The sequence below is a fragment of the Hemicordylus capensis genome, chromosome 11, assembly GCF_027244095.1.
Source record: "Hemicordylus capensis ecotype Gifberg chromosome 11, rHemCap1.1.pri, whole genome shotgun sequence".
Lineage (NCBI taxonomy): Eukaryota > Metazoa > Chordata > Lepidosauria > Squamata > Cordylidae > Hemicordylus > Hemicordylus capensis.
The window spans coordinates 10160954-10187928 of NC_069667.1; the positions used below are offsets into that span (position 1 = coordinate 10160954).

The following is a 26975-nucleotide window of genomic DNA, read 5'->3' on the forward strand; positions in this document are numbered from 1 at the left end:
ATACAGCAGCAATATAAAAGATTACAAAATGGCATCTCACTCCAGAGAGATGGTAGAAAATATACAGGCTAAATGTTGGCCTTGTAAAAAGGATGCCGCGGGGTTTAATATTGGGTTTTCTTGAAGACAGAGAAACATTTTCTGCTTTCCACTAGTAAATATATGGTAGCAAAGGTGCAATTTATTGATGGACCAAGTCGTAATATTTTTTGGGATTAACCAAGCATTCTGAAGGGTGAAAGAGACTGGTGTTGGTGACAGTTTTTTGGTTGGAAAAAATTGGAAGCATCTGACACTTTCCATCAATGAATCAGTGGAGGAGTGTGGCATAGTCCTAATTTATAAAATATTATAAGAAACTATGAGAAAGAGTAAATATACAGAGCGGTTTGACGGACTGTTGGCAGCCCTTTATGTATTATTGGAACAGACAAAACCCATCTGAGCATCTGAGACAGGGAGTTCTGAATGTAATTTAGTAAAGAGATTTTCTTTCATCTCTGAAAGACATATTGAACAATGAGATTTCTTTAATGGTCTATGGCCAGTGACCTTGGATATCTATATAGGGAATTCTAGGACATATTTAGAAATTTATTTAGATGAATTGTATTTTTAATAATACAAAATTATGATATATTTTTAATGGCTTTGTTACGGAATGTCCCCCCTTTCTCCCCTACCATGATACCTTCTCCTATTAAAGATGCAGTAAAATTGTACACCTGTTGTACAAGTCGAAATCCTGAAAGCCGTTAGCCTTTCAAGCAGGGGAACAATGGCAAGAGCGGGAGACGTCATCTATATAGAACGTTACAAGATTATATTTGTCATAATCTGAAGGGAAAGGTTGACTTCACTGTTACAGGCTTTTTCTGTTTCTGTGCTTTCCTGCCAACTTCCAGGTCACCTCAATTAGTTCCAGCGCTCTCCTGTAGACTGGAACTAATTTGCAACACTCCTGACGGAAAGTTCTGCACTCGCGATGAGCGTCAAAGCTCATGGTTGGCACTTGTAGTAACAGAGACAAGAACATAAGGCGGAGGCACAGAGGGAAAATAGTGACATGACTGTTCTGATGGAAAATCAAGTCACACTCCCAGACAAAAATTAATAACTAAGCATTTGGACTGCTTTGATTTTTTTTTAAACACACACAATCTTTCAAAGAAAAATATTTAAAGACCAGTGGTGGACAGCATAAAATGTCCAGCATGGTGGGTAGCATTAAGTTCGTCTTGTAAAAGGAAGAATATTTCCCTGAGAAATATTATGATTTACCCTGCTAACTGAGCAATGAGGCACCTTTTTAATGTGGTGATGCTCTTTATTTAGCAGGGGGAGAGCAACTGGCCCTATCCACCCCCAGCACAGTAGCCCTCCGGTGGCTGTTGCTGGTGTCTGTCTTGGAATTCCTTTTTAGATTGTGAACCCTTTGGGGACAGGGAGCCATTTTGTTTGATTGTTTATGTAAAGTACTATAGGAAATTATGTTGAAAAGCGGTTTATAAATATTTGTCTTGTATATTCATCGTAGAATGAATGGCTTCCATATATTTTTATAGAATATACTAAAGGGGCTATACTAAGGGGACGTGGTTGAATTTTACGTACCTTATACAAGGGATACACAGCAGCACTGATTCTATTAACTTCTATAAACTTAACAGATTCTATCAAATCCAAAATGTTTTTTCCCTCCCAAGTTTTGAATTTGATTACCTGTGTATTGTTCGACTGCTCTGTTTTATTTTAGTGGAGGGGAGGTTTGTGTTATTTTGATTTGGGGAGGTTTCTTTTCTTCATTTTGTCTCTACCCTCTCTACTGTTGTTTGATTGCCGATGTAGGGTGAAAACTAGATATTATATGGGAAATCTGGTTGCACCTCCTAAACAAACATCACTACCACCACCACAGGGGATGGTTTGAAAGTTTGCTCAGCAACATTGCATGATCAGAAAGGAGTCTAATCCTTTCAGACCAATCCAAAAAGCTTTATCATCTGCAAAAAGCAAAGGTTTGTGGGCAAAATTGTGCTTGAACATCCTCCCCTCCTCCATGACTAATAGCAGCTTCTTTTGGTGGGAAGGGTGGAGATTTAGGTGATTTAAGTCATGGAGTCCATGCAGAGGAAAAGTATTAACATAAATGGCAAGTTAAAAAAAATCTTGGCAATAAATACAAATAATTTGTTCTTAGCTACCTTTTAAACACATGATGAGACATATTTCCACCCGATCCTTTGTTGATCAGCAACTCAGGCTGAACAATTGCAGAAATCCTTCCCTCTAAACATCAGTCAGATGCTCTGCAGATGCTTTTCAGAAGTACTATAAGATGTTCTCACTTTAAAGAATTGGGACATCCTGCTTATTGACTGACAGAGAAACAGATCTAGAGGGTAAAGTGTTTTTATTTTTCTTCGTTTTGTACTGAAGCAGCACCTGTTATCGCCATCTCATCGGGATGCTTCTTAGTCATAGCATTAGGTCAACCTTCCCCATGCAGTGATCTTTGGCAGCAAAAGCTGGTGGTCAGTCAGCAAACTGCGTCTCCAGCTTCTACTAGAGAACCCTTTTAGCATACCAGCTATTTTTCAGCTACAGGAGAGAGTCTCAAATTGAGTCTCCAGATGTTAGACTACAACTCCCATCATCCCCAGCCACAACAGCCTTTGTGGTGGGGATGGTTTTGAGTTGCAGTCCAGCATCATCTGGGGACCCACAGTTGAGAATTGCTGTACAGAATGAAATCAACAGACTTTTGTGAGGGGGCAGGAAGAGGGGTCAGGGACATTTCTATCTGCATGACCCGATGAAAAGGCCATGACCTTTCCTTTCAGACCTGCTGAGGACAGCTATTTGCACCTGAAAAACCTCAACACTGGAGGCCGACCTTGATGATTTGTCTGGAAAGAGACATCCTAGCATTTCAGCATCTTCCATTTCTGTTGCATTCTGGGCTTGACCTATGAAGTCCGATCCCAGATTGTCTTTGTAACGCTCTGTAATTTCTCCTCCGCCGCTATTTTGCTCTCACAAAGGCTTTAAAAGGGAACTTTGCCATAAAGGAAATACCACTAGCAGTAACACATTTGCAGCCATGAACAGCACAGTTATAGGTCTTCGGAGAACGGTCTTCTACCTGCCTATCACCGCTCATTCAGCATGACTCTCTTAATAAAGAGGAGCTTGGAGGTCAGGCCAAAGCCTGTTGGGCCATTAACATACCTTTCTGGGAGTTAAGAAGCTCAACTGGCACTTGAAATTGGTTACAGATTGTCCTGATGGGCCTTTTCCTTTCTTTGAATGGTAATGACAGGATGGCAAGCTTTGAAAGCAGACAACTTCCGATACAAGGGAAACCCCTGACCTTCCTCGTCATCTCACTGAAGACGGAGTACCTCATGAAGACAGCACTTTCTGTGGGCTCCAGTGGGATCTCAGAAGCAATTTAGCTACATTTCAAGCACATTCCAACGCTTATTCCTCTCATAGACTTCCTTGATCCACAGCTGAGGCTGACTAACAATTAGAGAAATCCTTTTCTAGAGATCCATCAAAAGCCTTTACATATGTTTTCCAGAGCCACAGTAAGATGTTCATGTTTGAACTGATTTTTCACACATAGATCCATACACACACACAAAGGCAGGTATAGTGCTTTTATTATATTGGATTTCCCCCTCAAACTGTAAAGTGTGACATTGAGTTGGTGTCAATTCCTGGCACCCACAAAGCCATGTGGTTGTCTTTGGCAGAATACAGGAGGGGTTGACCATGAGATGATGCCTCTCAGCATCTTCCTCCATCACTGTTGCCGCATACAGGTGTTTCCCAAGTAGACTGAAGAAAAAAGGAATATCCATTATCCTAGGCCTTGACAAATTTCTTTTGGATCTAGGAGTCAGCCCCAAAATTTAGGAGTCAGACAACGGACACCTGGCAAAATTAGTGATGGATACTGTGGAGCAGGAAGGTAAATCGGCTTCTCTTTATCTGCTTTACAAGTAACATACCTGGAACAGAAACAGCACTGCCTGGGACATATACTTTATTAAGCAACTACCTCTGAATATCATAGTGTAGGTACCATGCTTAAGTGTCTAGATGGCATGGGACTGGTGGCAGGAATTTGTCAAGGGCTGCATTATCCCAAGAGATAGCAAGAGTCACTGCAAAGGACTGGACAAATAAATAGCAACTATAAGCTACATGAGGAAAGTAGAAAGCCTACTGATTATTCTGAGGCAGTGGTCCCTCCAATTATTTTTTTTATCTGTGCGGAATGAGTTTTGTTCTGGGCAGCAGTATCAAGGCAGTGTGTGTGCACCTGTATTCAGAACGGGGCCTTCCTGAATTTATCTAATCTATCTATCTATCTATCCATCCAAGCTGAGTGGGATCAAAAATTAACTGAGTGGACATCCAAAAACTTGTAAGCGTGCACACACCTTAGAGGAAAGTGTTCTGAGGGTGTGCAAGAAGGAAATGCTCTCATTTCCTGCTTAAAGGCTTCATGGATGTCTCTGCTAAGCACAGGAATGATATATTCATTCATTCAATTTCTAGGCTAGATGGACATTCCTCTGAGCCAGCAAGGCAATCCTTGTAGGATACAAAAAGCTACTGAAATAAGATAGATTGGCTGGAAAGGGTGGGTCGTGATGGTATCTAGGCAAGCAACTAAGGTAACATTGGTACAATCAAATGGTAGAGTTTTTTAATTTAAAGATGGCTAAGCTTCTCAAGGAGGTAATCAAGGCACAATCTCTGAAATATGCTGCCTTTGTTTAAGCAAACTCTGCCAAGGGCCCATGGGGGGGAAAAGCAAGGCCTTCTACTCCCCTCTACTGGTTCAACTGGAAAAGACACAAGAGGTTTGCCATCACTCTTACACTTCCCCTATCCTCATGGCCCCAATTAAACACTGCATGTTCCATAAAGATTTTGCAAGTGGCACCTGATCACCAACACAATGGAATATTAAGTACAAATTGTGCTACGATGCAAAAGACATGTCAAAGTGGGTTTTTTTAATTGGCTCTTTTAAAATATCATTTCAAGGATATTTTAATTGGCTGGTGTAAAAAGCATCTCTGAGCAACTAAGAGAATTTAGGCGGGAGAGTCGAAAATATATTTTATTCCTTTGGTACTGAAGTGATGATGCCAGGATGATCTTCCAGTTATGAGAACAGCATAACTATACTTATAAGCCTTACTACAAGGATGCTTATCCTACAATATCATAGAAAGGTTATCCCAGTGGTATTTAAACAATACATACAAACACAGACACACAAATAACCATTCTGTCCAACTGGTCATTTCCCCTTGATTGAGAGAATTTAAGCATGGCAATCGTGAACAGCATGCACCACCTCAGTAATTTGGAGACATTATTCATAATTTAAAACTCTACGATATAACTTAAAATACAGAGGTTAAGAAAGGCTGCTCTTCTGATGATCTGACAAATGCTTCACAGGTCTGATGATCTGATGAGACACTTGGCGTGGAATTTCAGTCAGCGTCTTTGAAAAGAGATCTGCAAAAATATAAGCCTCCACTGCAAAATGTACAGAACTAGAAAACACAGAGAAAGGTCATACTATCACTGAGTTACTTGATGCATTTGAGAGAGAGAGAGAGAGCAGCGAGACGAACAAGAGTGCCTATTAGTATCCTACTCAAATATCCAGATGTGTTAGAGGGAAACAGGTCCCAGTCAGGCTGTGAGTTATATACACACACAGAGAGTGCTTTTGAAGCGTATGCAGAAGACCACGGGCGGGGGCTCTTCTCGTTACACTTGATCCCGGAGGCGTGCCAATCTTTGCGAGAGCTCATCCTAGAGAATTCAGAAATGGGCAATTCAATATTTACACAAGAGGCAGGGTGATGCAGTGGTAAGAGTGGCTAAGGGCAAGGAGAAGTCTAAATCCCCACTCAACCACAACACTCACTGGATGACCTTAGGACACTCAGTAAAGTTATTCTCATGGCCAAACAGGGAGGAGTAGAAGGACAAGCACTTACGTTCCTGCTCTCACACGGCATGAACCTCCTCTGGGCTCTGCCCTTCACGTGACCACACGAGCAAACGTGGCGGTGAGCTCCGATGGAAGGGGTGGAGGGAAACTTATGCTGGGTCCTCCAGGAACCCACAATGCATTGCAGTAGCAGTGGAGCTGCCACCCTCGGCACTGCAGGAGCTCTGCTCGGCCTGTCCCCTTCCCCCACTCCCTTACGAACACGGCTGCTGCCCATCCGGGAGCAGTGTTGAAAATGGAAGCAGTGCAACAGAACCAGTGAAGGAGGTCAAGAGGAGTTTGCTCTCTCCCAACCTCACTTTTTACCTGGGTAGCCAGGGATGGAGTTTCCCTGGGTAGATCTAGGCTACCCAGGGATGGAGTTTCTGGCACAGGAGGGTTCCTGCTGCTGCAGATGAGCAAAGCTACCTGGTTAGAAGAGGGTTAACCCAGGGAGCTCTGGCCGTGATAACAGCATTACTATCTCACAAAGTAGAACACTGGGGAGGGAGGGGACCTTGTATGCTGTCCTGGACTCCTTGCGGGAAAGGAGGGTAGAAAATGTAACCATAGCCATGGGTATAAAGACTTAAGTTCAGCAAGATCAACTGAACAAGGTGCAAATGGAGCCCCAGCATCGACATTTGAAAGACTAGAAGGTCATTCACACAATCAAAAAAACTATTCTACCCAGGTTTTTGAGAGCTGTGTGCGCTCCCAATTTTTGGTTGTGGGGAAGCAAGGGAGGAGGAAAAGCTACCCAGGTTCTCCTCCTATCTTGCTTCCCCACAACCAAAAACTGGGAGCATACACAGCTCTCAAGCCCAGGTAGAACACAGTTTTTGTGTGAATGACCTCCATGTAAGTCTGAACTGGACTTCTGGAATTCAGAATCACTGGAAAGTGTATAATGCTCATTGCTACTTTGTGAAACAGAGAACATAAGACGGCTGCCTCATCCTAACATGAGGAACTTCACCCAATTAGTCTAGCATTTCAATACAAAGGTGAAATAGCCCATCTTAAATGCCATCGGGGGCTGGAGGTGGGTGGGAAGGAGATACCAAGCAAGATCAAGAAAAACCATGTACCTGTTCTGTTGAAGCAACACTTGTGCCAACTGAGCCTGTCTGTCCCTGAGGTAGTTCCATATTCAGGTCAAGGCTAGAGTTCAAGAGAAGAGAATCCAAAGTGACTGTACATGCAAGCACTATCTTAACTGCCTCACAGCCAGGCACAAACTGTACTACTGCACACTTGTACCTCCAGCCCTCACATTCACCCTGCTCCAGAGCTCCATGCCTGCTCTTTAATGCATACATGGAGCTCCTTCATGAGGGATCTTCAAGTTTCTGCCCAGAAGGCCTCCAAAACCTTAGGGAGAGCCGCCTTCTGCATGACCCCCACAGCACGTTAAGGTCGTCTGAGGAGGTCCGTCTCCAGTTGCCACCGGTGTGTCTGTAGCTTCTCCTGGGCTGGGGAATGTACTCCCTGCAGAAATCCGTCATCTGAATTCTTGATTGGCCTTCAGGAGAGCCCTCAAAACCTAACCCTTCCAGGGTTTTTAGAAGGTTGTAAATGGTTTTAACGTAACCTGGTTTTTCAGGGTTTTTAATCTGTTTTGAATGTTTTAACTGCCATTGTTTTATGGTGTTTTACCACCTCTGTTTTTAACTGCTAATTGATTTCAGTGGTTTTGTTTTACTGTAAACCGCCCTGAGCCATTCTGGAAGGGCGGTATAGAAATCAAAGAAATAAATAATAAATAAAAAAAGGCTGAAAGAAGTGTTGGGTTTGTTTGAACATACTAATCATGCTACTCTTTCTTTAAGAACCCCCCCCCAGCTCATATGATGTGCATCTAACCTACTTCACAGGGTTGTTGTGAGGAGAAACTTATGTAGTACACCGCTCTGGGCTCCTTGTAGGAAGAGCGGGATATAAATGCAAAATAATAATAATAATAATAATCTTCAGTCTATTGTTATTGAAAAACAGTATGGTGTGCTGAATGGGGTGCTTGGCTGAGCTGTGGATTCAAAGGTCTGCTCAGCAAGTGGCCTCAAAGCAGTCGCCCAAACCTAAGCAAGCACATAAAGTTGTCAAAGAATAAGATGTAAATGTGGAGTTGAGACTGCCTTGGTTGGCCTGATGGATGATCTCCAATTAGGTGTTGACAGAGGGGGTGTGACTCTGCTGATCCTTTTGGATCTCTGGATGGATTTTGATACCATCAACCATGGTATCCTTCTGGGTCACCTGAGGGATATGGGAATGGGTGGCACTGTTCTACAGTGGTTCTGTCCCTATCTCTCATGTAGGGAGACTGTTGCTCTACAAAGCAAGGGTTACTGTATGGAGTTGCATAAGGCTCCATACAGTCCCAAATGCTCTTTAACATCTACATGAAACCTCCGGGAGAGATCATCAGGTGATTTGGTGCAGGGTGTTATCAATATGCTGAAGACATCCACATCTATTTCTCCCTACCAACTTCCATCAGGATAACTTCCCTAAATGCCTGCTTGGAGGCGGTTATGGTCTGGATGAGGGACAACAAACTGAAGCTGAATCCAAATAAGACAGAGGTACTGAAGGGGGGGGGTCAAGACCCAAGAGACGGTTTAGAACTGCCTGTTCTAGATAGGGTTACACTCCCCCTGAAAGATAAGATAGGTAGCTTAGGAGTGCTCCTGGATCCAAGACTCTCTCTTGTTTCTCAGGTTGAGGCAGTGGCCAGGAGTGCTTTTTAATCAGCTTTGGCTGATATATCAGCTACACCATTTCTGAGGGTAAAGGTAAAGGTGTGCCACTGAGTTGGTTTCGACTCCCGGCAACCACTGTGGTTGTCTTTGGTAGAATACAGGAGGAGTTTACCATTGCCTCTTCCCGTGCAGTATGAGATTATGCCTTTCAGCATCTTCCTATATTGCTGCTGGCTGATATAGGTGTTTCCCATAGTCTAGGGAACATACCAGCAGGGATTCGAACCGACAACCTCTAGCTTGATAATTATGGCATTTCCCCGCTGCGCCATTAGGTGGCTATTTCTGGAGGTAAATGACCATAGAACAGTAGTGCATATGCTCACGACCTCCAGGCTCGACAACTGTAATGCACTCTACATGGGGATGCCTTTGTACATAGTCCAGAAGCTACAACTGGTACACAATGCAGTAGCCAGGTTGGTCTCTGGGACAACACGAAGGGAACATATCACTCCAATTCTGAAAGAATTGCACTGGATGCTATGTTTTCGTGCTAAATATTAAGTGCTGATCATTACCTATAATGACCACTGCCCAGAGCCGTTTAGATAGGGCGGTATAAATAATAATTAATATAAAGCTATGAATGGCTTCAGTCCAGGATATTTAAGAGACCACCTTCTTTGTCATGAACCCTGCCGCCTATTAAGATCATCTGGGGAGGTCTGGTTATGGTTGCCAGCTTGTCTGGAGGCGATTCAGGGCTGGGCGTTCTCTGTGGCTGCCCCAGGGCTTTCAAATGAGGTCCCTATCAAATGAGCTTCTCCGTCTGATTGCTTTTTAAAAAGACCCTTAAACCACACCCATTTCCTCAGGCTTTTAATTTAAAATTTTAAACTGTTTTTATCCTATGAAATTTTGTTTCATTCTGAATTATATTTAATTATTCTTATTCTGTGAAAATGTTTTGTTTTTATATTGTATTTGGATTGTGTACACCACCTAGAAATATATATATTAGGCGGTACAGAAAAATAATAATAAATATAATGTAGCCCACCCTGCTTACTTAGGAGAATTCTAGTGCTCATGCTTCAAGGGAATCCCTGCAAAGTTTAATCCTAGCCAGCATGAAGAATGTTATCTTGCTTTGAAGTTATTTGAATGAACAGCATGTCTCTCAGTAAGCTGGCACATATCCCCGCGCCCCAAAGCACAGAACTAGCCCATCATGAAGCTATTCCAAATATATTCAGTAGTCATGTTTCCCGTACAACGCAAAGTCGGCATATATGGCTAACTTCTCAGGAATATTCAAACTTTATAAAGGTGCTGCTGTTTAGGTTACTCAAAAATTTTGGTCTTCAGAAGTTAATACTCACCCAGCTTCATCTGCCATTTCTTGCATAAGCAGATCCACTTGGCCCTAGAATTAAGACAAGAGGACTACATCAGCATAATGAAGAACTGCACAGAAGCACCACAGATGGAGTCCAGTCACCAGAGCTCTTGGATGCTGGGTGCTTTACCACCAGAGAATGCACACTTGAAACCCAACTTCGAAGACTGCACTAGCAAAGGCTGTGGCACTGTTCCCTGCAGCCTGCGTGAACAGTGTCGGCACGCACATGGTTGCTGAACTGCAAGTGCCCAACCCGGTTCACGCACAACTTATTTATTTATTATTACTCTGTGTAAACCGCCCTGAGCCATTTTTGGAAGGGCAGTATAGAAATCGCACAGACACACACAGAAAGGCCTAATCAGGTCAATTTTATATTGAATAAGTGCATAGATAGGTTAGCCATATTGTATTAGATAAATGCTTGACATGGGTCTGTTTGCTTGATACAGTTTAGGCCTTGATTTTACCACCCATGAGTGAATGCCAACTTCCCCCGTTCTAGAAAATTTTTCCATGCTGTCAAGAGCAGCCCCCATCTAGAGCTTGTGTCTAAAATAGGCCTGTCGGCTCGGGCACACTTCCTCATTTCTCAGTACCTCAGATCGAAAGTATGCCGAGACTCGGTGTTCCATTTGAAGGGGGGGGTCACTCGACCTATACCTGGTTCCTCTTTCATATCTCTCCTAGTTGTATGGCACACCTGGTTCCTCTTTCAGACCTTCCATAGCCAATGGTGTTAAATGTCAAAAGTTACAGGTTGGGCAAGGGGTCATGGATGGTCAGGACCCCTTCTCCATCCAATCGCTGTTGGTGCGGGGGTGAAGGGGTAAGGGTACTTAAGGTCCTGGTCTGGAGCAGGACGAGGTTGATGGGACCAGTGAATGCAGAAGGTGAAGAAAATAGAGAAAGGAGCGGAAGGAATCGATTGCCCAATCTGACACACCCAATATCTCGCAGAAGGAAAGGAAACATCAGTTTCCTTTGGTAAGCTCAGGGGGGTTGGATAAGCCATAAAGAGTGAGTGAAAGTTCTGGCAATCGAGAGACTGTCAGCTTGTTATTGCTTTTAATTGCTGAAAGAGAGAGGAAGGTTAGAACTCTGTGTGCGCAAACCTCTGTGTGTGCTGCTGTGTTTCATCTGAATATTGGTAAGAAAATAAATCTGTTTTGATTAAATATAACCCTTTCATTCTCCTCGTGTCTTCTTGGGTCTTGGGATTCTTGGTAGCCAGGACTATCAAAAGAACCCATTGGTCAGTGTGAGGATTTTTGGAGCCCTCATTTATTCCTGGTTGCAGGGATTTTGAGGTGTCAAAAATCTCTTCACACACACACACACCTTGACAGCAGAGCAGATTTCAAGCCTGCTTCTTTTTCCGACAGAGGCAGAAAAGGCAGGAAGTAGGGAATGTTTGCTCTCATGGCCTACTTTTGCTTTGATACTGTGCCTCATAGTGGCCAAGACAAAAAATTCTCAGGGCCAACTGCTGCCAGCAGCAATTATGCACAACTGCTACTTGGAAGATGTGCTTTTGTCTTAAAAGGACTCACTTGTGGTGTTGTTAGTGTTGTAGTACTGCTCATTGTGTCTTCCATCTGCTGCGTCTGAACATCCAAGGTTTCAAATTGCTGCTCAAATTTATCCATTAAGGCAGATATCTGCAGATAAACAAATGGTGTCAAATCAGTAACACTAAGGGAAAACGGAAAATTTTAACACCTGAATGTATTTTCTTTTACCTTTTCCAAGTTCATACTTTTCAGCGTAGCATCCATCGATTTAACTACTCCAGCCATTGACTTTGTGACCTAGAAGATGACAGATATAAGAGTTATTTTACTACTATAAAACATTTAAGAACTGCATAGTCATTGTTGGATTTACAGGCTGCTGCTGCTTAAAGAGACTTGGGGGAAAGGGGGACGTTATTAAATTGTGCTTCTGTTTTAAGGTTGTGAAATTCTACAAAGTTTATAGCACTAACTTATTTATTTCAAATTTTTAGACTGCCCCAAACTTCCATTTCTGGGCAGCTTACAACATTAGAAACGAGCTGGTGGGAACTGCAGATGGACCTCTCCAGGCAATCTCAGTGGGTGGTGGGGGTCATGGGGAAGCAATACATGGAGTCACCTTTTCTAAGCCATTTCATAAATGCCATGCACTCTGCAAATTGAAGGTTCCTTTCCTACCAGAGCATGAGAAAGCCTCTTACCTTGCCCATGGTCACTGCAGTTTGCACTCTGGCGGCTACAGCATCCACCCGAGCACTCATGCGCAAGAAGTTGATCCCTTGGTTTTTCTGCCGGATGGCATTTTCTGCATGTATTCGTGCAACTTCAGTGTTACCTTTCTGAATTGCCTTTTTAAAAAACACAAACACAACAACTTATCAATCAATCACCTTTATTACGGTCAAAGCCCAGCACAGGATATAATACAGAGATCAGTGTTCTCTCTAATTTTTTCCATCTGTGTGCGGAATGAATTTTGTTCTGAGCAGCAGTATCAAGACAGTCTGTGAGCATGTGCATTCAGAACGGAGCCTTCCTGATTCAACCTGAGTGGGATCTAAAATTAACTGAGTGGACATCAAAAAACTTGTGAGCGTGAGCACATCTTAGAGGGAAAACTGACAGAGACAGAAAATAAAACATAATGTGGCAATAAAATCATTACATTATTAAATTATGATAATTATCTGAATTATGAAATAGTTATAACTAAATTACAAAAAGTTATTATAGACTATAAAGTTATAATTTATAAAATACAACTCTAAAAATTGTGGAGAGACTAATAAAATAAAGATAAAGCAAGGGTAAATATATAGGTATTCTTAATTACATACAACTATCTATAGAAGTAAAAACATCTAATTAGAAAATATTTAAAATATAAAATATAAGGCAAAAACTAAAATGTGAAGTAAAACAACTAAAATAGGGCAAACGTGTAAAATAGTCAGTCGTAAAATCTGCTACACGGGTTATGGGCTGGCAGTCAGAGTCCAGTGGATCTGGCATGCTGCCATGCAGAACCTGGCAGCATTGTACGTGAAGGTCCAATTTTCATCCAAGAGCAGCATCTTGGTGTAGTCTTGACTAGAGTGACTGGGGTATCTGAGAAGTAGGGGGAGTATGAGCTTGTCTCGGCTGTCTTTCTAAAAGGGGCAAGAGAGGAGCACATTTTCATTGGTTTCCACCTACCCAGAGTCACAGGAGCAAAGCCTTTCCGTGAATGTGATCTTCCTGTATTTGCCTTCCAGAACAGTGGAAGGGAGGGCATGACAACAGGCAAGGGTGAACGCCCTTCTGTGGCTTGGTATTTTCAACTGTGTCAAATATGCAGAGGGGGAGACAGAGAATCTAAGACTATCTGAGGCCAGGAAGCCAGGTGCCCTGCTTGGAACACCAGGTGGAACTGTATCCAGGATCCTCTGTTTGATGGCCGTTTTCGCCTTGTCACATCCCATAGCAAGCAGGAGGGATGGGGAGAAGCCCAACAGTGCCACTTTGCTGTAGACTCCCTGTTTCCAAGAAGATTGGAAGTTGTCCTGCAGGGTTAGCGGGGCCAGGCCCCACACACAACTTTTCAGTGGCAACCTAATATTTTTAGGTTTCAATAAGCAGATACCCTCTGGCTCTTCCCGACACACATGGCAGTAAATTGGAAGATGGTATATGAATGCCATCACTTGATTCCCTGAGCTTAGGACTTTTATTCTCAAATACAGCTTCCACCCCTAGATCCCAAAGTCAGAACTAGCCACACATTTGTCTGGGAAGACTATAGGAAGAGGGAGAAATTCCAAAAACTACTGATAAACCAAATGAGGTTTTTTTGTTTTTGATATAAGCATGTTCTAGCTAGAAACAGTGTTATGACCCGTGCGACACATTAACAGTGTATGCTTCTGAACAACAGCACAGAAAGATAAGAGATCCTGATTAGAACATCAAATGGAATGCAGAAGGTAAGCTTTCAAGAGACTATCTCTCACCTTCTTAATTTTAGCTTTTTCAATCTTTTCTTCCTTGTCACACTTTTTGGCATTTCTGTTGAGCTCTTTGGCAGCAAACTTCAGGTTGAAGAGATGTTCTGTCACTCAAGTTAAGGATAGCATTCCAAGTTACCAAGAAACACCCGCGTTGACAGCACACCTGAAAAGGGGCACCTGATCTCTCCTCATCTTACTCAAATTCAGCTTCAGCTCATTCAACCTCATCCACCTGGCCTTGGCCTCAGCCTCCCAGCAGCTCCTCATTTCTGGGACTACACCTTATTTTCAGAAATAAATGAATTCTCACACACATAATCAAGTGCATGTGGCTCTCAGTATCCAAACACAGACACAGGCCTAGAAATTACAATAAACTTCAGGACACTTCCTACAATGGTAAAGAGTGATTAGGCCTGCCTATCAACAAGCCACACAGAAGGTGGGGAGTGAAGAGGAGACATCTTCCAATTTTCCTAAACTCGTAACAACCTAAAGCAGCAAGGAGAGAAAGAAAAAACAAAGGAGATGACCCCATGGTTACCATCAGGTTTGATCAAATCAGCCACAGGCTAAGCAGTAAAACAGATCCCATGATGGGGTTGAACCCGAAGCATTTGTGTCTGGCCCAATCCTAGGAGACTGGAAGTGGGAGAGAAGCCCTGAAAGAAGCTGGAAAACTCATAGAAGGCCCCTGGTCTTGATTTGGGAAGGAGTAGAAAGGGAATTCTAGAAGAAGCCTTGCACTCTCCTCAACATCCACAGAGTGGTAGCCAGTAGTTGTTACAAAAATAGATTCCAGTGGCACTTAAACACTATTATTATTATTATTATTATTATTATTAATTCAATTTCTATACCACCTTTCCAAAAATGGCTCAGGGGGGTTTACACAGAAAAATAAATAAATAAATAATATTGGTCCATGTCCCCAAAGGGCTCACAATCTAAAAAAAATGAATTGTGTCACTAACAAATGAATTGTACCTTGCTGCTTTTGTGGACCTAGACTGCTTCTTTAGAGCCTTCAAATATCTTCAGCTGCCAAAGATGCAACACACAAATAAACATAGTAAGCTACCCTCTACTGAGTCAGACCATTGGTCCATCTAGCTCAGTATTGTTTTTACACAGACAGGCAGCAGCTTCTCCCAGGTTGCAGGCAGGAGTCTCTCTCAGTCCTGTCTTGGAGATGATGCCAGGGAGGGAACTTGGAACCTTCTGCATGCAAGCATGCAGGTGCTCTTCCCAGAGTGGTCTCATCCCCCCAAGAGAAATATCTTAAAGTGCTCACCCAGAGATAGAAAAATAAAGCTAAGACTGCATAATCACTACTATTGCTGCTAGGAACAGTCACCATGCTCACCTTGTATTAGTTTTAGTTTCGCACAAAATTGTCACAGACCTTCTGCTCCTCTTGTATCCCATAGCCTTTTGGGTTCCACTGTTTACAATCCTTGTCTCTGTACCTACACACCTGCACACCAGCACAAAGCCACAAAGGCCACAGTGGAGAACATTTTAGCAAATTCACACCGTGCCTGCAAAAAGCTCTCGCCTTCCTTCCTGGCACCAACAAGCAGCACCTTGCTAGGGACAAAGGAAGTACTTTAATTGTTATGTCGCAACAGGACTGCCCACGCACCTACAAGCCACACCCAGGTCACTCTCACCAGAGATGATGATGATGATGAAGAAAAAGGGAAGAGCTTATTAGAAACCACTGCTGCCACCAACACACACACACCCGCCACAGGAATTGACCCCCCACACACACACACACATTCCTCACATTCCACGGCAAAGAACATCCATAGTGGGCAGGCCTAGCACGCCTCACCCATTTGAAGTAGGAACCCAGAGTTGACCCCACCTTTGCCATGTCACTTTAGGATTTTGGGCAGTGTTGTGGACTACAACTCCCAGAATCCCTAGCTGCAATGGCTTTTGCTTGGGAATGGTGAGAGTTGTAGTCCACAACATCTGGGAAGCCCTGTTGGGGGGAGCACTGCTCCCAGGCCGCCCCTCCCCGGCCCCCAGGGTGCGCCACCCCACCCCCAAGGCCGCCCCTCCTCACCCCAAGCTCCCACTTCAAGCCACAGTAAGGATACTCTCCATGGCAGACATGGCGGCGCTGGAGACCCGACCCCGCCGGGCGCGACGACAATGGAAGCGGGAAAGGGCTTTGGCCGGAGAGCCGCTCTACTCCTCCCAGTCCCCTCAGGCTTGTTTTTCGGCACTTACTTCCTGCTTCCGGCTTCCTCCTTTCGCGACATCCTGTCACGTGACGAAGGGGCGCAGCGAGCTCTGACGTCACGCGCCGCACCGGGCCTCAGTCTCGCTCCTCCCCTTTCCCCCGAGCCGTGGGTTTCTCAGGAAGGGCACTGAAGGCGGGCTGCTTTCTGACGTGGAGGCTGGGCCCTCCTCGAAGGAAGCGCCCGGTTCTGCCGTGTTGTTGATGGAGCTGGGCCGACTTGGCCTCAGCCGTCGGGTTCTGGAGGGTTCAGAAGCGGCCGTCGTCCAATCAAATGGCGATTTGCCAGGAGGCTGTCAGGCGCATGCGCTCAAAACGCGCAGCCTGGCTGACCAGAGCGGAGACCCGCGTTAAGGCGCATGCGCTGACCTTCTATCCCAATACCCCAGCGCAGGGGTTCGCAAACTTGCTTTTGGGATGTTGTTGGACTACAGCTCCCATCATCAACTCATGATGCAAGTTCCCTATTGGTTTGGAGGCGCTCTCTCCCCCACCTTTTTTTTTTGCCATTTCAGGACGGCCCCAAAAGACTAGTGTGTAAGCCAGGGGGACTCCTAACTTGAATCTCCAGGTGTTGCTGGATTACAGCTCCCATCATTCATCCCCAGCCAAGGGCCTGAGGATGATAGGAGCTGTAGTCCAGCGACTACAAGGCCAGGGCAGCCCTGGTGTAAGCAACCAATCACCCTGGGTTTAATACGTTCTGTTGGCATTTTGGAAATTCAGCACGTTCCTGCTGAGCCTTTCGGAAATAACCAATGCCTTTCAATATGGATTCTCTGTCATTACTCTAGTATGGTTGTCATATGACTTGAGAGAGAAAAAAGTCTGGCTGGATTTTTATTTCAGAATGCCTAGTAAGCGAACCGACTGATGTGAATCGATGTATTGTTACTGATATCAAATGATACTTTTGACTCGCACTTCCTGAAAGACTCTGGGCCCTTCCAAATGTTGACTGTTCCGCACCGTAAGCAACGAGCTACCACCGCTGCTGCTTGCAGAAGCTGTAATCGGTGCTGTGTGCTCTCTAGACCGATACCGCTTGCTGGTGCGCAGTCAAAACAGCGCGGAGGCAGCAACGCGCCTGCGGTTACAGCCCCATTCACGCCTCCCGGCATGAATGAACGAACGGAGCCGCCTCTTTCCTGAATGGCGCCTTTTCCGCTGAGTGGATTGGCTATCGAGCCCACGCCTCATTTGCATATCCCTCCGATAGGCTGGAGGAGTAGGGACACGGCGCGCGGGTTTGAATTTTAACCGAGCGGGGTTAGAGGCGGCCCTTGCCTGCTGCAGTTATGGCGGAGCTGGTGAGCCCCGGGAAGATGGAGCAGTGCCGGAGGTAAGTCAAAGTGGGCTGGATGGTGGGGAGGGGGTCAAGGCTAATCCTGAGCCGAGCCCCGAGGGCGGGTGTTATGCCACATGTGTTCACCTTCCCCCCCCCAAGAAATCCCAACCACCCTGTTTTGGACTACAAAACCCATCATCCTACAGTGGCTAGGTAGTTGGGGTGATGGGCCTTGTAGTCGAGCAACATCAGGGTGCCCAAGTGTGAGTAGTTGTTGACCACAACTCCCATCATCCCCAAGCAAAAGCCATTGCAGCTGAGGATTCTGGGAGCTGTAGTCAACAGTATCTTCCCTGTTAGTTTCTCCATTCTAATAAAGGGCGTGACAAAGTTGGCTAGGCGTTGTTCCTAGTAGGATGCCAGAAGCCAACGTATTATTGACCATACAGTTGTTTTGGGTCAACCAGGGGTTCCTATTTTGCACTGGCTTTTTTTTTTTAGGTGCTGGATAGGTGTCCAAAGCTGATTTTGAAAGCATGGAGGGGGTCATTAGAAACCATATAGTATGCTAACCCAACCCATTTGAGTTGAAATCCTGATCCGGTCCATTCCAGTTTAACTCATGCCTTGCAATCAGTATTTTGATCCTGTGGAGAGCGGGGTTTGTATTTAAACAAAGCTAGATTCTTTTTTGATCGCATCAGGCAGTTGGTTGGTTCTTTTGCCTGCTAGATGGTCGATAATTGACAAGGCATAGATCTTTGGGTTGTCTAGTGTTGGATGGCACCATGGCAGAGATCCCATGGGGGAAACCATGGCAGCAGCAGCCCCCTGCCCCCAAATTAAGTTACGCACTTAACTCCACCCACCCCGTTAACAGTCCAAATTTGGGAGTGCTGGTTCTGTTTGTTGTTTTCGCATCACTCTTGTGCGAGTGCACACAGCCACAGCTAAACATGGCTCCCAAATTGTTTTGTTTTTCTTGTACTTTCCAAAACTCTGGCTGCACAAAGAGAGCTGGTCTTGGGGTAGCAACCAGTGTTCCCTGTAAGAGGGAATCCCAGATGTTGTTGACTACAGCTCCCAGAATTCCTAGCTGCAATGGGCTTTGGCTGAGGATGCTGGGAACTGTAGTCAAGAAGATCTGGGATTTTCTGTTAGAGGGACCACGGATAGCAAGCATGCATTGTCTCCTTTGCTAAGCAGGGTCCACCCTGGTTTACATTTGAATGGGAAACGACATGCATGAACGCTGCAAGATATTCCCCTTGGGGGATGGGGCTGCTCTGGGAAGAGCATCTGCATGCTTGCATGCAGAAGGTTCCAAGTTCCCTCTCTGACAGCATCTCCAAGATGGGGCTGAGAGAGACTCCTGCCTGCAACCTTGGAGAAGCTGCTGCCAGTCCGTGCGAACAATACTGAGCTAGATGGACGAATGGTCTGACTCAGTAGAAGGCAGCTTTCTATGGTTTCCGCAACCAAAATTGTTAATGGTCACAGCAGAGGAAATGCTTGAGGGTCATTGTTCTGATAAAAGGGAAATCGTGGCATGTCTTGGAGAGAAATGTCTGCAGCATCCAGCAGCTAGGGGTGTGTGTGTGTATGTGTGCCAACTTCTCCCCCACCGCAAGACAAAGCTTTTCTACAGAGAGCTCCAGTGCAGCTAGCTAAATTCCATTTCCCCCACCACAGACACAGAGACCTTGATCATCAATAAAGTGCTGACTGCAGTATACACACATAAGATCATGAAACTTTGCAAGATAACTTTATCAATCAGATGCTGGAGTCATATCTACACAAAGTGAATCATAAGCGATTGAGGCACATCAGCAAAGAGGGTTTGATATAAATGTTTCCAAAAAGGGGTTCAGCATGAAATAGTGATGCTCAGATCACTCAAGAAAAAGACAGGGGTTGCCAACCGGTGGCACTCCAGATGTTGCTGAACTACAACTCCCATCATCCCCAGCTACAGTTTATTGTGGCTGCGGGTTATGAATATTGTAGTTTCACATCTGTCGGACCACAGTTGGGAACCTCATCAATAGAATGAAGACCTTTTTAAAAATAGGCTGAAAGTCAAGGCAGTAGATAACCAACGGGAGGTGGGGAGCACATTCACAAAGTCTGCTTAAACAAATTGATAAGACTATCTGGAGCTGCTTTATGTGGAGTCTAATCATCGGTCCATCATGTGCGGGACTCTGGCTGGCAGTAGCTCGCAGAGAGCTTTTCCAGCCTGGCTTCCTGAGATTCTTTTATTTGAGTTAACAGAATGCTAAATGCTTGTCAACACACACCATTGTTTAATTACAATATGAATTATATGAATATAATTATATGAATGATTAAAAAACTAAGAATTACAAAATGAAAGAATCCTGCACATCTGTAAAGGAACCCCATTGGAGTTTGGGTGGTTTTACTCACCCCTGCTCCCGTGCAAAGTCTCGTAGTTGCTGCCACCACTCTCTGCTCCCAGAGAGAACGGAAGTCTGGCTCTGAACCAACCTTTGGAGGATCCCCTTTGTCTCTGCAGAGCGGGAGCCAGGCTTGATTCCCTCCTTCAGTTATGTTTCCCTTTAAGTAGCTCAACCAAGCGGTCAGCTCATGGGAAGCTGCAACTCCAGAGTCTCTGAGCAACGCACACGAGAGGCGAGATTGTTCTCTCCCAAAGATTACTTGATCAATCTACAGGAACCAAGGTTGGGAACGGGATCAGGCAGTCATTGGGAAAATAAAATGGAAGTCATCTCTAACTCCTAACACATTCTAAGGTCTACAGCAAAAGCAGTTGCATGTCTTGGTGAAGGGTGGTCCAGCAAATAGATGGAAAGTTGCTGCCATTTAACCAAGGCAACATACAACTGGGATGTGCCGAACCGAGCCACTGGTTTTGGTGCCTCTGACGCTGGTGATGACCCACCAACAGACTAGTAGCCATTGAAAGACCTGTCCTCCACGAATTTGTCTAAGCCCCTTTTAAAGCCATCCAAGCTGGTGGCCATCACCACATCCCATGGCAAAGAATTCCATAGATTAATTATGCACTGTGTGAAAAAGAACTTCCTCTTCTCAGTCCTAAATTTCCCAAACTTAAGTTTCATGGGGTGACCCATGGTTCTAGCGTTGTGGGAGAGGGAGAAAAATTTCTGTCTACCCTCTCCACTCCATGCATAATTTTATACACTTCAATCCTGTTTCCCCTAGTTGCCTCTTCTCCATACTAAAGAGCCCCAGATGCTGTAGCCTAGCCTCATAAGGAAATTGCTCCAGGCCCCTGATCATCTTGGTTGCCCTCTTCTGCACCTTTTCCAGTTCTCCAATGTTCTTAAGATATGGTGACCAAAGCTGTATGCAGTACTCCAGATGGGGCCGCACCATAGATTTATATAAGGGCATTATAATATTAGCATTTTATTTTTAATCCCCTTCCTAATTATTCCTAGCATGGAATCAGCCTTTTTCACAGCTTCCACACACTTCAAAAAAGCTGTCCACTTCCACCCTAAGATCCCTCTCCTGATCAGTCACCGACAGCTCAGCATATATGTGATGTTGGAGTGGTTGTTGTTTTTTGCCCCAATGTGCATCACAGTCTTGCATATGGTATGAGACCCAGTGAAATGGACTAGGACCAGGGAGACCCGGGTTCAAATTCCTGTTCAGCCATGAAGCTAATTGGTTGACTCTGGGACAATCATTTCTCTCTCAGCCTAACCTACCTCACAGGGTTGTTTTGAGAATAAATATAATTATGTACGCAGCCCTGGGATCCTTGGAAGAAGAGAGGAATATACATGTAAAAACAAAAAGACCATATTTACCTGAATACAAGATGACTCTGAATTTAAGAAGACCCCTCCCCCCACTGAAAAACACAGGTTAAAAATTGGTTTATTTAACACCTTTTCCTAGTGGTGTCCTTGCACAATGATAGAAATGTAAGCAATCATTTTATGACTTGACCTTTGGGGAATTTGTTTTTATTTTCAAGAACAGTATCTACATTAGTCATGGCTAACTTGTGAGTTAATCATGATTTGAATGGAATGATTATTTGTGGACCAAATTTGTTGAAGGCATTGTCTGTCTTCTAGCATTTATTTTCTGCTCTTCCTCCAAGGAGCACAGAAAACATAGTTATGTTTATCCCTACAACAACTCTGTGAGGAAGGTTGAGAGCTGTGTTCCCTTTAACTGGGAATCCGAGGTGTTGACTACAACTCCCAGCATCCACAGCCAAAGGCCATTGCAGCTGGGATTGTTGGGAGTTTTAGTCAACCTTATCGGAGATTTCTTGGTACAGGGAACAGTGGCTGAGAGAAAGATGGCTAGCCAGTGACACACAGTGATAGCTTTATAGATAGATAGCTTTATTTCGGTCATTGACCAGCATTGATACCCAGTGAGTTTCAGGCTGAACAGGGATTTGAAATTGGGTCTCCCTGCACCTCGTCCAACATTCTATTGTCCAACATCACACTGGCTCTCATAGCTTTCATGGAAGGGATGTCCTAGTGTCAAGAGACTCTTATCTTGAGCTGGTGTTGTTGGGTCCTTCTGACTCTGTGAATTGTCGTTGTGTCTTGCAGTTATGTGTCCCAAGCCAAGCAAGAGGCCCAAAATGGGAATCTGGAGGAATCCATCCGACTCTTCAGACTGGCACATGAAATCCGTCCCAGTGAGAAGCTGAAAACCTACATAAAGAAGCTAGAGGATGCATTGGGATCTCTGTCCCTGGAGCAGGAGGATGACGGCTTTGTGGATGTATGTCTGAGTGGTCTGATGCTCTATGGAGAACTGTACGACAAACTCTTTGACCACCAGAGGGAAGGAGTTGCCTTCTTCTACCATTCGTACCAAGAAGGACGGACGGGCAGCATATTGGCGGATGACATGGGCTTGGGGAAAACCATTCAGATCATCGCCTTCCTCTCAGGCATGTTTGATTCGAACCTCATCAGGTCCGTGTTGCTAATTATGCCGACGACCCTAATTGGCAACTGGATGAAAGAGTTTTCCAGTTGGACACCAAATATGAGAGTGAACGACTTTCATGGGACCGACAAAGCTAAGCGCAACCGGAATCTGGAGCGTATCCAGAGAAAGAAAGGCGTCCTGCTCACGACATACAACATGCTCCTGACTAACTGGCAGCAGCTTTCTACCTTTGGTGGGAAGGAGTTTGTTTGGGACTACATCATCCTTGATGAAGCACACAAAATTAAATCTCCTTCTGCAAAGACGACAAAATCCCTGCAGTGCATCCCTTCCCGAAACCGGATTCTCCTCACAGGGACCCCGGTGCAAAACAACCTGAAGGAACTCTGGGCCCTCTTTGACTATGCTTGTCAGGGCTCTCTTCTCGGCACCAACAAAACCTTCCGGGTGGAGTATGAAAATCCGATCACCAGAGCCAGGGCAAAGGATGCCACCCCAGGAGAGAAGGCCCTGGGGCTGAAGATATCAGAGAACCTGGTGTCCATCATCAAACCCTATTTCCTGCGGCGGACTAAAGATGAAATACAGAAGAATCGGAAGCCTCAACTTGAAGCCAACCTCCCTGGAGACCAAAGCAAAGATGCTTGTAAGAAGGCTCCGGTAATTCCTTCTCTTCCCAGAAAAAACGAATTCGTTGTGTGGATATACTTGGCACCCACCCAAGAAGAAATATATAGGAACTTCCTGTCCTTGGAGCACATCAAGGAGTTGTTAATGACTACCCGGTCCCCGCTAGCTGAGCTTAATGTCTTAAAGAAGCTCTGTGATCACCCCCGACTGCTGTCGGCACGAGCCTGCAGCCTTCTTGGACTTGAAGCGTCGGATTATTCTGAACCGGATGGTGGTGAAAATGAAGCAAATGGCGGTTGGGACATGAACAGAGAAATCGAACATGTTTCTGACGAGATTCTGATTAAGGAATCTGGAAAGTTGTCTTTCCTCGTAAGCCTGCTGGGAAGACTGCAGGAAGAAGGGCATAGAACTCTAGTGTTTTCTCAGTCAAGAAAAATGTTGGATATTATAGAGCGTGTCTTAACTCGCAGGCACTTTAAGCTGGTGCGTATTGACGGAACAGTGATTCATCTGGTGGAACGAGAGAGGAGGATTAGCCTGTTTCAGACTAACAGAAATTATTCCGTCTTTCTGCTCACAACACAAGTAGGGGGGGTTGGATTAACATTAACTGCTGCTACCAGAGTGGTGATTTTTGACCCCAGCTGGAATCCTGCTACTGATGCTCAAGCTGTGGACAGGGCTTACCGGATTGGGCAAAAAGAGAATGTGGTGATCTACCGGCTCATTACCTGCGGCACAGTGGAGGAGAAGATCTATAGAAGGCAAGTCTTCAAGGACTCGCTAATTCGGCAAACGACCGGTGACAAAAAGAATCCGTACAGGTATTTCACGATGCAGGAATTGAGGGAGCTTTTCACCCTGGAAGATACTCGCTGTTCACCAACCCAACTCCATCTGCAGTCCCTGCATGGCACCCAAAGGAAAACGGATACCCTACTTGATGCTCACATTGCTTACCTCCACATGCTGGAAATCTTTGGCATCTCCGACCATGACTTGATGTACACACATGAAGTGGGTCATGAGGACAAAGCTGAGAATGAGGAAGCCCATCAGTACATTGAGCATAGGGTACAAAAAGCCCAAGAGCTGTTACAGCTAGAATCGCAACTGAAAGACAAACTGATGGAGAATGTTAGAAACACCACGGAAGGAGCATGGCGGAGAGAAATGGAACCTTCTAACCAAGCAAAGAAAAAATCTGCCCCACCTCAACACATTGACTCTCTTCTCCCACCAGTACATGCTGAACCCACAACCAAGGATGATTCTGTCATTCTCATAAAAGAAACTGATGGCCATAGTATCCTCAGTATTAGCTCTAAAATGGGCAGTCTAGTTATTGATGACTCTGAAGATGATAGAGTTCTTCAGAATATATCTAATATGGATACATCCCTCCTCAAGAATGAATACCACCAGCAAGCCAACAAACAAGAGTATAAGCAAAATCCTGATCTAAGCAGCAGATCCTCTCTTTGTCAAGCCCGCTCATTATCTGAGAAGAACTGTAGTCCTGAACCACAAATTCTCTCCTGTAGTCCACCTGCCAAAGCAGATAGCCACTTGAATGATGTCCACATGATATCCTTGCAGCAGTCACCTGCATATGTCTCTGGTGATAACCAGAATCTCCCAACGGAGACAAAACTATCATTCAGTGTTGTTACATGCCCACAGGGAGAGGCCAGTGAAATTGCTGACCTAGATGCTCCAGCAGCATTTATACTTGAAGCTAGTAAACTCTCACAGGGTAGTGCACAGGTGAGTGATATTCTGCATTCCGTGTCTGTTGCCGGTTCTCCCCTATACCAGGCTGATTTCCGCCTTGTCTTAGAAGATTCCGAGGATGGACGGCAATCGGAAAAGGAAATGTCATTGTGTTCGGAGAGCGCGCACAGCAGATTTCGGCTGCAGTTGAATAGCCTCTGTAGCTCTGTTGGAAGGCCCCAGTCTAGAGACAGTATTATGGGCTCTCTTATCCTGGATGGCTCCAGTGCAGCATGTGAAGACTTGACGGGCAATAGTGACGTTTCTTTTGTGCCTAAAAAGAAACCAATTAGAAGAATTTTTTCTGACAGTGAAGAGGAGGAGGAGAATCCTATCATTGACCTGGATGTAAGTGAGAATCGGGAAGTTCCTCTCTTGAACAACCCAAGTGGAATCTTTATGTCAACCCCTGAACCCAACCACCTGCTAGAGGACCTTTATTTTTCTCCAAGGATAAAAATTGCCGGAAGGAGGTCAACTGCTTCTAGAAGATCTCTTGCTGGTGTGTTCTTAAATCAAATGGAAGACATGAGAGAAACTGTGGGAGCTGCCCATGATGTTTCTCATGAAAGGTCTTTGGAGGATAACCTTCCAAGAGAACTAACCCAAGAGTTCAGTGGCCAGGATGGGGAGATTGATGAGGAGTCATTGGGTGAAACACTAGATTCCGAGGAGGAAGAGGGATCCTTCCTTGATACAGACTCTCCTGGGGATAGTTGTGCTTATTTTGAAGGAGTAAAGACTTGAAAAGGGTCTCTCTTGCCCACCCTGCCCAACTATTTGAAGTTCTGGGTGAAAAGATAGAACAATATTCTGCAATTTTTGAACTGTTTAGAGATATTAAAGTGTTGGGTGCTCACATTTGTAGGAAGCAAGGGGAAAACGAGAGAAAAATCACATTTTGAAGTATTAGTTATTTGTTACACACCTATTGACCATGTTATGCATACAAAGTATTGGGTTTAGGGTGGCTGTAGCACATCAGATGCTAGGGAGTGGGAAGGTGGATCTTCTTATTACAAGAAATGGTCTGTTTGTTAAGACCAGTTTGTTTCCCTTGAATGTGTCTGTTTCAAAGTCTGTGTTTTTAACTATTTGTGCTCCACTTGTGGCTAGGCTGCTCAGCCTAAAGACTGGGACTGACATGATGATGCTTCTCTGCAAGGGCGGAGCCACCATTGGGCAGACAGGTTCAAAGAACCTGGGCCTCTGCCCCTCAGGGGCCGCACCTTGCACCCCAAACATGCCCTTGGCATCTGATGTCAGATGCGGAGTGTGTGGCTAAATGCTCCCTGCGTCTGATGTCAGAAACGGGGTGGGGCTAGGAGGCGTGGCAGCAGCAGAACCTGGGCTGCCGTTGGTCTTCCTCTGTGCCTGCTTCTCTCTACCAAAAGGGTTTGGAAAGCAGAAAACTGCATGTTGGGGAGAAAGCTCGGTTGAAATCCTTGACCACCCTGACATCAAGCTAATAGAGAAGCTGGGAGATGACCCCCTGATTGTGTTGTAAAGGGGGATTCCCAATCTTGAACCCCCAGATCGAACTGGTTCGGCTGGCTCATTTGCTGTTTTTGTAAAGGGGAATCCGGTAAGGATTCCTCTTTACAAGCAAACCAAACTAGGTTGACCCGGTTTGACAGCTTGAACCGCTGCTGGTTCTTTTGAACCGGTTCGTGGACCAGGCGGCTTGGTTCGAACTCGAACCGAACCACCCACCCCAGTTCCGTGCACATCTGTAATAGATTACTTTCTTCTGCCCTGCTGTATGGCATTCTTAGCCATAAACATGACTTTTTCTAATTCAAGCCGTTCTAGTACCACAAACCGATTCCAGTTTTGCCTCAATTGGCCTATCCCTCCAAGCCAAACCCCCGGACACAGCATTTCTAAGAAACATGAGAGATTTGGGCTTGCTTCAAGCAGATTTCCTTGTTTA

General features: G+C 44.9%; 2 protein-coding genes across 3 annotated transcripts; one reads left to right on the plus strand and one right to left on the minus strand.

Annotated features, from left to right (window-relative positions):
* Nucleotides 1–3651: 3651 nt before the first annotated feature.
* Nucleotides 3652–16676, minus strand: CHMP1B (charged multivesicular body protein 1B). 2 transcript variants are annotated; one of them, XR_008311695.1, is made up of 9 exons: nucleotides 16259–16676; nucleotides 14151–14248; nucleotides 12363–12509; nucleotides 11887–11955; nucleotides 11698–11805; nucleotides 10125–10168; nucleotides 7126–7198; nucleotides 5755–5853; nucleotides 3652–3846 (listed from the first exon to the last, which is right to left on the minus strand). XR_008311695.1 is itself a non-coding variant. In XM_053274366.1 (8 exons), the coding sequence occupies exons 1-8, from the start codon at nucleotides 16272–16274 to the stop codon at nucleotides 5809–5811; spliced, it is 600 nt and encodes a 199-aa protein (XP_053130341.1). In that variant the 5' UTR covers nucleotides 16275–16676; the 3' UTR covers nucleotides 5128–5808. The 2 variants fall into 2 exon arrangements, 1 of the variants encoding a protein (XP_053130341.1); XM_053274366.1 differs by lacking the exon at nucleotides 3652–3846 and having other exon boundaries at nucleotides 5128–5853.
* A 531-nt stretch (nucleotides 16677–17207) lies between these two features.
* LOC128335269 (DNA excision repair protein ERCC-6-like) lies at nucleotides 17208–26100 on the plus strand. The gene is made up of 2 exons (XM_053273256.1): nucleotides 17208–17743; nucleotides 22288–26100. Exons 1-2 carry the CDS (start codon nucleotides 17700–17702, stop codon nucleotides 25787–25789), a joined length of 3546 nt encoding a protein of 1181 aa, XP_053129231.1. The 5' UTR covers nucleotides 17208–17699; the 3' UTR covers nucleotides 25790–26100.
* The last annotated feature ends 875 nt before the right edge of the window (nucleotides 26101–26975 follow it).